The 11,324-nt window shown below is 36.3% G+C and overlaps 1 protein-coding gene across 1 annotated transcript in view; it reads right to left on the reverse strand.

Moving 5' to 3' along the window:
- Positions 1 to 11,121, reverse strand: part of GDAP2 (ganglioside induced differentiation associated protein 2) — a 54,286-nt gene extending 43,165 nt beyond the window's left edge. The window contains exons 1-4 of the mRNA XM_006899584.1: positions 10,880 to 11,121; positions 8,924 to 9,063; positions 4,539 to 4,692; positions 3,873 to 3,961 (exon numbers count right to left, since the gene is read on the reverse strand). Coding sequence (XP_006899646.1) covers positions 3,873 to 3,961; positions 4,539 to 4,692; positions 8,924 to 9,063; positions 10,880 to 11,055 — 559 coding nt within the window. The 5' untranslated portion in view covers positions 11,056 to 11,121. The remainder of the gene's footprint in view (positions 1 to 3,872; positions 3,962 to 4,538; positions 4,693 to 8,923; positions 9,064 to 10,879) is intronic.
- Between the last annotated feature and the right edge of the window lie 203 nt (positions 11,122 to 11,324).

Consider the following 11,324-nt stretch of genomic DNA (forward strand, 5'->3'; position numbering starts at 1 on the left):
GGATGGGAATGTCAGAGACAGTGTCATTGGCACAGGACAGAGCAGAGTTTAGGGCTATTATATATAGGGTCGCTATGATTCGCAAGTGACTCAATGGCACATAACAACAGTCATGTTCTGCTAATCCTATTGTTAATATTTCTAACATCTATTCCAGTAGCTTTGGTTTAGGTTTTCAATAGTTACAGAGTCTGACATGATGTCTCCCTGTTCACTGATGCCTGAGTTATTTTCTTACTGAGTCCTTCTGCCGGCTCCATGCTGCTTAGAGGTTAAGCTTTAAGTCCCTAGCATGGTGCTCCATACAACAAATTTTAACCAATTGCCCCCCTACCACACATTAGTCTTATTCCCAATCATTCCTCTCACATATTCACGCAGTCATTAGCTTCTTCACTAAGAACATTCTATTAATGGCTATGCTGTTTTACTCATAGGGTTACCTGGGACTGAAATGCCACTCCCTTCCCAATCCTATATTACTAATTAAATTCTTTTATCTTGTTAACATCTAACCATTTTTCAAAACTCATTGCAAAGTTGTCCTCCTTGTGTCCCTATAAACTTCTAACAGCTCTTAGTGAACTTTTTATCATAGTTTTTAGATCGACTGGGAGTTTTCTGAAGAACAATTAATTATATATGATACTAATACTATGAGGGCCTTGCAATAGTAATGAGGAATATATCAAATAATCATTCAAACTAACTGGAAGCTTAACTGACATTTTCTAGCTCTGGTTATCTACATATTGCTGGCCTAGTTCACTACTGTATCTGGAGAAGCTAATAGTGAAGATGTATTTGCTTAAGAACTACACACACATTCATAATCTCCCTCTGCTAGATATGTTAATTTTTCATTTCTCCCTCTAATAATTTTTTAAAAGAAAAAGCTTTCAAAATTGCATTTTCTTTTATGCACAAGGCTAAAAAACAAAAAGAAAAGAAAGGATGACATGACTATAAATTTTTCCTCCAACTGGTAAGAATGACATCTGGGACACTAAAATTCTCAACCTGAAAATGCAGAAAGAATAAACATCATCCTTTATTTTTTATCCCACCACCATATCCTCTTATATATAGCCCAATAAGAGTCACTCGAACTTTTGTTGAATGAATAAATAATATATTTATTTTAATGCAGATGTTTCTTTAGGCTTCTTCTGGACAATACATGTGTATCTAAGGGGGGAATCTTGATACCTTTATCAAGAAAGTATCAAATTTCAAGAAAATAAATTTTTGTAAGTTTATTAACTAAGAAAACTTTTGATACTAAGAACTTAAGAGTGATATCATTACATCTTTCCTTGATCCATATATGATACAAAAGTATACAAGCTATTTGTTTTCTAAATGCTTTAAGAGTATGTGGCCAAAGAGCTATATTGTGTAAGAGAGTGTGTATTTTTTAATGAGTCCAATGTGTCTGGGAAGCAGTAGTGGCAACTACTTCCTAAATAACATGCCTCCAGAGTAGATAAATGTTGATATTTGTAGAGGGGCTTCAGGCCTTTTGTTCATAGGGTTGCTCTGAGTTGTGCTCGACTCAAAGGCAATCAACAACAACAACAACAACAACATAGCTATGTCACTAGATTTATGGTATAATAAATCAAAAGGAACCTACACGTTTTAAAGTTTACTTGCTCAACTTGGGAGCATCCATTTCCATTTTGCTAAGTAAATTCTTAGAAATTTCTTCATCAAAAGCCTTATAACCACTACTGATCTTTATCTGCTGTTATCAAGCATGACCTGTTTACCCTCTCAAATATGTTTCTAGTAAGCCTGAGTATAACTTAGAACATAAGAACTTGCCAAACCACTATGTGATGGACACAAACAGTTGCTAAAGAAATTATTTATTCCTTTATTACACAGTTTTTTCGCAAATACTGTATGTCAGGAATTCCTGGAATCACTGGAAATAATAAAGATGAAATGACAAGCTCCTTGCCCTCAAGAAGCTCACAGTCTATATAATGAATGTAGAAGAAATTTTTAACTTTAAAAACAATACATAAAATTATAAAATCCTTGAGCAGAAAGAACTTCATTTTTAAAAATAGCTATTTAAGACTGAATAATTCCTTATCCTTAATTACAGGCTATATATTAAAAGCAAACTTATACATTAGATTGTTTTGTAATTTGAGGGTGATATAAAACATTCAGGAAGCTCTGGTGGCCAATGCAAAAGGAACATGGTTTGAATCCATCAGTTGCTCATAGCAGAAAGATGAGCATTCTCCTCCTGTAGGACTTACTGCCTCAAAACAACCCACTAAAGGGTCAACTATTGGTCAGTTCTGACTTGACTACACAACAACAACATAAAACATAAATTCTAGTGTAAAAAAAGCTATTTTAAAGATCTTAAATATCATCTATCATGATTCCTCACCCAAATGAAGAATGTTTTCTGCCCTAAATAGTCATTTAGTCAAGGATGAAGATTTCCAGTAATGGAAATTTCATTAAAAGTATACTTCTGTGTTATGGATAATCCTATCTCAAATAGGACCAAATTTTCCTTCTCTAAATAAAACCTGGTCTTAAGTTCATCTGTTAAGGCTAGAATTCGTCTTCTTCTTTTTTTTTTTTTAAATTAAGGTTTTTTTCTACTAGTTTATTTACAAAATTCAAATACAAATATGAACAAATTCTTTCCTTTTCCCTTAACCCCCGACCCATCAAACTGTACAACCCCATGATTAATTCCCCGCCCTCCTGCACATCCACATCTCTCTCTGCTTCCAACCTCTCCCACCCCTCTTGGATCCACATACTCATTCTACAATAATGATTTTATACAATATTTATCCTTGTGGGACTGAGTTCGTTCACTCTCATTTACAGTCCTTACAAGGATCTGTATTGTTCCTGAATATGCACATTCTGTAGGTCGTATAATCTTCTGGGGAAATAGCTTGTAACTTTTCTTCCATCACATACGTAATGTAGTTAGGACTGCTGTTCTAAAGAGACTATCACAGGATAAATCCGCAATGAGATTTCTTCAGACATTTGAACATGGGCATCAGATTTGTTAAAAACATTTTTGGTTTTTTTCAGGAGGAACAGCACTAACGTTTCCACTGGACTGTCCTTTAGATTGTCAGTCTCTCATGAGATATGACACCTATAACCACATAAGAAAACTCCAGATGTGACCTCAGCTTGCATATGATACAGACTCATGATATGGACTATCTTGAGCTGGACTATATTTTTATATCACACGTGAGTTCCTAAGAACTGAACCAAGACTTATTTTTTAAGACTAGTTTTAAACCTAAATGCAGGGTTTTACACTTAAATAGCACACGTGAGAGAGCTGCTTTTTACACTACAAAGTGCTATACAAATAAAAGAAAATGTCTTTATTTCATTACTTTAATCTGAAGATTTCTTCAAATTTTGAAGCAACTAGTCTATGCACTGAACATAAATCCCAGCTTGGAATAATTTTCAAAGACAATCCTTACTCAAGTGGATAAAAATGTCATTGCAGAAAGTAAATTGAGAGTGGTGCATCTTATCAACAGAAACATCCCTGCAAGGTGCCATGGTCAGTTAATCTACTTTGGCTATCACTATACATACAACTATGGTTGCTGCTGAACTGACTCTGTTTCATGATGACTCCACGTGTGGAGTAGAGCAGAACTGCTCCTTAGGGGTCTGAAGGCTGTGATCTTCCAGAAGCAGAGGGCTGGGCCTATCTCCTGAAGAGTTTTAGAGGGGGCTCAAACGGCCAAGTTTTCTGCTAATAGTAGAGCACAGTGACGTCTAACTATGCAACCAGTGATAAATAAAACTTGAAGAGTTAATTTATGAACATCATCACTAATATTACTTACGAAGTGCTATATGTGTTGCATCCTCTAAAGGATAACCTCGTTTTGCAGAGTTTATGACACAGAATCCAACAGAAGACATTGACTGTTCTCTGCAATCAAAAGAAAACACAAAAAATGTACTAAAAATTTCAAAATACATATACATTAAAAATACAATGGCATTAAAAAAAATTTCAAAATGTAGCTCAACTTCTCCATCCCTACCACTTCAACTGTAACAGTATGTATGTTTCATTAATGATTATACTAGATAATTGTCCCCGATTAAAACAAGCTTGGAAGCACTAGTGACATCCACTTCCAAAATAGCTTGCCTCTGGAAACCCTATGAACCTGGAGAAAGGACAAAAGTTACACAGGTGTCCAGGTCTTTTGTTCATAGGGTTGCTATGAGTCACCTACGACTTGATGGCACTTAACAACAACATATTAGGGGATATATATCCCAAGTAAAGACTTGTGTAAAAAAGAAACAGGTTAAAGTGTCAAGTCACCAGATCCATTCCACTTACCCTGCTATGTTTGAAAACATAATTTTACCCTTATTGCTCCCCTAAATGATCTAAGTCTCTAAAAATTAGACTTCTATAGTTAGGTTTCATCATTAAAAGCCAGGGCCTTTAACTATGTATGGCATAATATGTTCAGGAAACAAGTGAGCCATACTTGGCCAGTTGAAGCACGTTTCTGTAGCAGCTGTACAGGGAACTCTCAGCTGCTGTGCGGTAGCGGCTCTTGTACTTAGGTCCCACTGTGTGAATGATGAACCGGGCAGCTAGATTAAATCCTTTGGTCAATTTTGCTTCACCTGTCCGGCAACCTGAGCACAATAGAAGAATAAATTTAAAAAAATCATAGAGATCTCAGAAGAAACAGCAAAACAAAGTATTTAAAAACCTTGAGAAATTTTGGTTATAAACATTAATTGAATACTTGTATTTATCTCTGTACCTTCAGTTCCCAAAATGACAGTGAAGAAATAGAATAGGTTATAACCCACAAATAGAATGGAAGAGAAACCTGGGAGCAGGAAAGCATTATAAAAAAATTTAGAAGGTAGAAAGTTCATGGACTAATAGTAAAGTCTACGATAGAGAGTTCTTCTGGTGGCCTAGTGGTAAGAAGCTCCTCTGCAATCCCAAAGAAACATATTTCAAATCCACCAGTTGCTCCATGGGAGAGGGCTGGGCAATCTCCTACTGTGCAATTTATTGCCTCTGAAAACCTGCTGGAGGGCCAGCAATAAGATTCAGACTCAATGGCACAAAACAACATAAAAGAACAGAGAATTCTAACTGCTTCCAAGAATGAGGAAACAATGATAATAAAAACAAAAAAAGCAAACTGGACTATACTGACAGGTAGTGTAAGATTCAAGAAAGTCTATTTTGCTCAAATCCTGAGTCCATCACATTCCTGTTGTGCTGGTGTGGACAGATACTCGATTTCTCCAGGCCTCAATTTCTTTTTAAAGAGAATATTAACAGAACTCACTTCACAGGTCTACAGAGTGTATTAACAGAACTTACTTCACAGGTCTAAAAAAGATATAAATAGATCTTACTTCTCAGGTCTACATGAGTTGCTATACACAAAGTACTAAACAAGGATTCATTCACTACTACTGTGTTTTGTTATTACAGAACTTTAAGAAGTGTCACTTTTCATATATTGGAGGTCTTAAGCATTTCCTAAATGCTGAAGAGCAAACATGTCAGTTTGAAGATTAAAGTATGCCTGATTCAGAACACGGTCTTCTCAATCTTCTGCAACTCATTAGAGCTGTACAATGAATAAGGATGAAAGAAAAATTGATGCTTTTGAGTTGTGGTGTTAGAGAACAGCACTGAATATCCCATGGACTGCCAAAAGAACAAACATGTAAATCTTGGGAAAAGTGAAACCAGAGTGATCCTTGGAGGCAAAGATGGCAAAATTTCATCTTTCATACTTTGGACATGTAGCTAGGTGAGGCTATTCCTTGGAAATAGACATCAAGATTGGAAAGATAGAGGGTCAGTGAAGGAGAGGAAGACTCAGAATACGTGGACTGACACAGTGACTTCAGGAGTGGCTCAAGTGTGAGAAAGTGTGAGGATGGCACAGAATAGAACAGGGTTCAGGTTAGCTTCTAACAGGGTAGCTATGAATTTTACTTGACTCAAAGACAACAAGAAGCATCATCTCTAATGGAGCTCTGATGGCCTAGTAGTAAAAAGATGCACTGTAATCCGAAAGGCAAGTGGTTCGAATCCAACAGCTGCTCCTTGAGAGAAAAAGGTGAAATCTCCTCCTGTTTTGACTTGATGGCACACAACAAACATCCCTAAGGGATTTCTGGTGACACAATCCATAGGGAGTTCTGCTTTTTAACCAAAAGGCCATACCTCTCCGGTGGTAAAAAGGTAATAGGATAAAGTATTCAGCCCTTCACTGCATCACCACTAAACCATTTAAAAGACAACTGATGTCTAATTGTTAACATAAATAATGGTATTTGCTCAACATTAAGAATGTGTCAAGCTTTCATGTGGTTCAAATCCACCAGTGGCTCTGAAGGAGAAAAACAACCAATCTCCTCCCATTAGATTTATAACACTGGTAACCCAATGGAAGGTCAGCTATGAGGTTGCAGCTAGACAGCACTGAGTGAGTTTTAGTATCTCTAAACAGCATATATTTGAAATGAGATTAAAAAAAAATACTGGGTTAAAAGTATGTATGCTGTTGTCACATTCTTCTTTGTACAGTCCTACTTTTCCAATGATTTGCTCAGTGTACAGAATGAACAGGTATGTAGAAAGAACAAAACTCTGATTTATACCTTTTCTGCTTTTAAGCCAATCAATTAGTGTTTAAAAATCTTTCAATTTTTTTTTTATACTGTTAACTACTTCTTATTTTTGGCTCATACTTCAGATATTTAATAATCTTCACTCTAATATAAACTTCTTCCCTTGTTCCTTTCAGCTTTCTATTATCTACAAAATTGGTAAATTCATCCTTTGCAATTATTTGTTCTTCCGTTACTTCAGCTTAAGAAATGCCAAGTGAGTTCGGCCCTTTGGTTTTCTGACTCTTTACACATTTCATTATAATACTTCGTTTTTTGGCACTGCCCTTTGGAATCTTCTGTTCAGCTCTTAATTTCTTCCCTTTGCTTTGGCTGCTCAGCACTCTAGTGCAATATTCGGAGTCTATTCTAACATCCATCTTGGTCTTTTATTCCTTGTCTGTCTTTGTACCATCAAGTGGAAAGTTATTTATACCTGACCCTCCAGTTGGTTTTCTAAGATTGCAAATCACATGGGAGGAGATTGCCCAAATTTCTTCTGTCCAGTAGTTGGCTGGTTTGAACTGCTTGCTTTTGGGCTGAGAACTCTATTTTATATTTGTTGTTGTTAGGTACTATCTAGTTGGAACCAGCCAATAAATGACCCTCCAATGGGTTTTGAGAGGGAGCATCATTTAGGAGGAGACTGCCCATCTTTCTCTTGAGGAATGGATTTAAACTGCATGCTTTTGGCCTGGTGGTACAACTCCTTACCACTAAGCCTCTAGTCCTCACAAATTCATTTTCCCATTTTTCAAACATACTGAGTTCTTGTTATGTGTCAAGAACAGAGGTAGGTACAACTATTATCATCACCACTTTGGAAATATAGAATTCAGGTTCAGGGATGAAATGATTGGCCTTAAATCACACAGTAAGAGATTTATAACAATATTTCTATGTTGGAGTTTCAGATGTGCTGTTAACTTCTGAGGTTTTATTTGTAATAATAATCAAAGTGAAATCTGTAACTGTCAAGTTTATTCCAACTCATAACAACTCTATAGAGCTAAGAAGAATTGCTCTCCAGGGTTTCCAAGGCTGCATATCTACATGGAAGCAGACAGTCTTATCACCTTTCTCCCATGCAGCAGCTTGTTGTTGTTACATGCTATTGAGCTGGAACCAACTCATAGCTGTCCCTCCAAGCAGGTTTTTCGAGGCAGTCAACCACAAAGGAGTAGACTGCCCATTCTTCTTCCATGAAGCAGCTGGGGGATTCAAATCATGTGCCTTCTGGACTGCAGCGCAGCTTCTTAACACTAGGCCACCAGAGCTCTCAACGGAGCAGTTAGAGGGTCTGAAACTTAACCTGTCTGTTAATAGCTGAGGTCTTGAAACTACACCACTAGGGCTTGTATCTACATACACTTTGGTTAAATTATTTGTTTGAATTATCAGTAAGTATAGCGATAAAATACATATAAAAATTTTATTGTATGCTATACACAGTTGCTCCAGACTCAAAGGAACCCTACTGGATAGATCAGAACTGTCTCAAAAAGTTTCCAAAGGATACTCTTTAGAAATAGTCTTTTTCTTCACAGATTGGCTGGTGGATCTGAACCACTGACTCTACCATTAGCAGTCAAATATTTAACTGTTGTACCACCAGGATTCCTTGTATGTGAAAACGGATGTAAACAAAGTCATTATAATTTTCTCTAAATCAGTGTTTGTTACTAAGAAACTTCTTAGTACTATCTTTACTATTCTTCCTAATTTTTGCAAACTATTAATGGTAGTTTACTTTGAGGCTGAAATTAGGAACTATTATTCTTTGGATCTGAAAGGCTGATGGTTTGAGGCACTGCTGAAAGAAGACCTGACAGTCAACTTGAAAAATCAGATACTGAAAAACCTACAAAGGAGAGTTGTACTTTGACACCTGGAAGATGCTTTTATTTGGCATTACCTTGACGGTAACTGTTCCTTTTTTTCTGCCCTCATGTCAAGGTTCAGGTTCTGAAATTCTTTTCCACCTAGCCCTTCTTTAAATAGCCAGTATAATAAGCATTCCTATACAAATTATAATATTCTTAGTAGATTAAAAAATAGTTGTCACTATGAAATGAAGTTGAGGAGAGTGAGATTTTACATAAGTAAAATTTGCTGTTTATATTTCAAGAATATTAAAGTCTAAACATGCTTCTTTAAGGTAGGGCAAATAAAAAGAAATGTGTCCTTAGCAATAATATGCCTAAGAAAACTTATTCACCTTTAAGTTTCTGGAGGTCCTCCTTTAAATCAGGCCCTGCAAGCATGAAGATACTTTCTGATACAGGATTCTTATCTGTAAGACTCTCATTGCTGGTATTCACAATGGCCGTACAGTTTAGTATTGCTACATCTCCTTTCCTGAAGAAATACAGTAAAGAAGGGAACAAGAGAATAAGAAAGCTATTTTTTTACCTTTTCCAACACATCTTTTTCATGTTTTTTGCAACTTCACTTGTGCCTAGTTTACAAGCCAATTACAACTATAAAGAGAGCCCTAATTCAGAAAGAAAGATTTATCTGGCATCTTGGATAGATTAATACAACTGTTATACCCACATACCTCATAAAACTGTCATCATTCTTTTTCATCTGACCAATTTCTCTTTCATATCTATAGAATACCTACCTGTTTACACAGAACTAAAAGCAGTCTATTTGAAGAGATTCTAGAAATAGTTGCATTATTCAAAACAGTTAAAAAGTAGAAATAATTGATAAAATCTGGCATATCCATATGATGGAATACTACACAGCCACAAAAAGGTATAATGCATTAATAAACATTACAGCATGAATGAATCTTGAAAACATTTACAAAATTAAAAAAGCTAGACACAAAATCCCACATATTGTATAATTATACTTCTAGAACTGGCAAAACACGTAAGGAGAGAAAGTGGACTAGTAGTTGCCTAGAGCTGAGAACTCTAGTAGGTTAAGGAGTTGTGCTGCCAAGCCAAAGGCAAACCATTCAAACCCACCAGCTGTTCCTTGGGAGAAAAAAGGGTAATCTCCTCCCATGTGATTCACAGCCTCTGAAAACCTTCTGGAGGGTCAGCGATGAATCAGTTTTGACTGATGGCAATGATAAGCCGGGCTAAGAAATGAGGGGATATGTCAAGTGACTCCGAGTGGGTACTGTGCTTTGTTTTTCAGGGGGAGAAAATGTTGTAATGTTGATTGCAGTGTTGGCTGCACAATTCCGAGCTATACTTAAAAATGTGGAACTCTACAATTAAAACTGGTGAACTTAAGGTATGTTTATTATCTCTCAATAAAGCTGTTAAAAAGAATGACCTACTGATACAAGCAGTAACAGATGAATATCAAAGTAAGTATGCTAAGTGAAAGACAGACAGACAACTTTCACTGGGGAGAAAAAGTGAGCAATTTAATTCATATAAACCTTTAGAAGATGCAAACTAATCTCAGTGACAGCTAAGTGGTTGCAGGGAATGTGAGGGCAGGAAGGGATAGAGAGGGATATATTACAAAGATATATTTATAAAGGATATGTTTGTGAGAAGTGATAGATATGTTCATTATCTTGATCACGGGGATGGTTGACTGGATATAGATATATTAAATATAACTTATAAAGTGTGTATTTTAAATATGTGCAATTCATCATATGTTAACTTCACCTTAGTAATGCCATTAAAATTCTATTCTAACCAATATTTCAACAATTCCAGTATTTCTAAGAGGAAAATGGAGAAGAAATGATATGACCATATTATCACATGCTGGAATCTAATCAGAATTGCTGTCTATTGCCTTCGAGTCGAGAACAACTCATAGCGACTCTGTGAACAAAAGGCCTGAAACCCTATCACAACTATTGACATTTATCAAAGTTTATAGATTTTTCTGGAGGTGTGTTATTTAGGAAGTGGACGCCACTCCTGCTTTCAAATCTGCCATAGTATGTTATTGTTGTTATGTACCACCAGTTGTCTGCAATGTTTAGTGACTCTATGTATACAGCTCCTTTCCTGTCCTGAGCCAGTCTCATTAATTCCCACTGCCCCAGTTACTGTATCAATCCACCTCATCCACGGTCTTCCTCTCCTGAGCTGTCCATCTACCCTTCTAAGCATGATGTCCTTCTCAAAGGACAGATCTTTCCTGGCCATGTGCCCAAAGTAATCAGAATTACTCTAATCAGAATTACCAAAGAATAACTTTTCCATTGATATCCTTATTATAAGGAAAAGGTGATCTAATTGTGCCTTCCTGTACTTTTTCAGCTGTAGTGTCAGAGGAATCTAATTCATCTTCATATGAGCAACCCCAACTTGGTAATGTGTCCACGTCCACAAACTGGGAAGGTGCACCCAAGGGATCCATGGAATGGAAACTTCAGCAGTCCTTTCCCAAATTCCTCAGCAATTCAATAATCACCGGAGACTGGAGCTTAAGAGAAAAGGAAGAATTGTTTTAATAGAAGCATAGACACTCATTTAAGTCTATTAATAAAAATAACAAAAGCCTAGTGTGTAACATTCTATTTGTACATTGTGTGATTACAGTCACTTAAGTAGTTCATAAAAAAGTAAAACAAAGCATTGCTATATCTTTTGTAAAACAGGCATAAAGAGGGTTTATTTAAACACAAA

This window comes from Elephantulus edwardii, unplaced genomic scaffold, assembly GCF_000299155.1.
Source record: "Elephantulus edwardii isolate Elephantulus edwardi_28Jun2011 unplaced genomic scaffold, EleEdw1.0 scaffold00262, whole genome shotgun sequence".
In the NCBI taxonomy this organism is placed as follows: domain Eukaryota; kingdom Metazoa; phylum Chordata; class Mammalia; order Macroscelidea; family Macroscelididae; genus Elephantulus; species Elephantulus edwardii.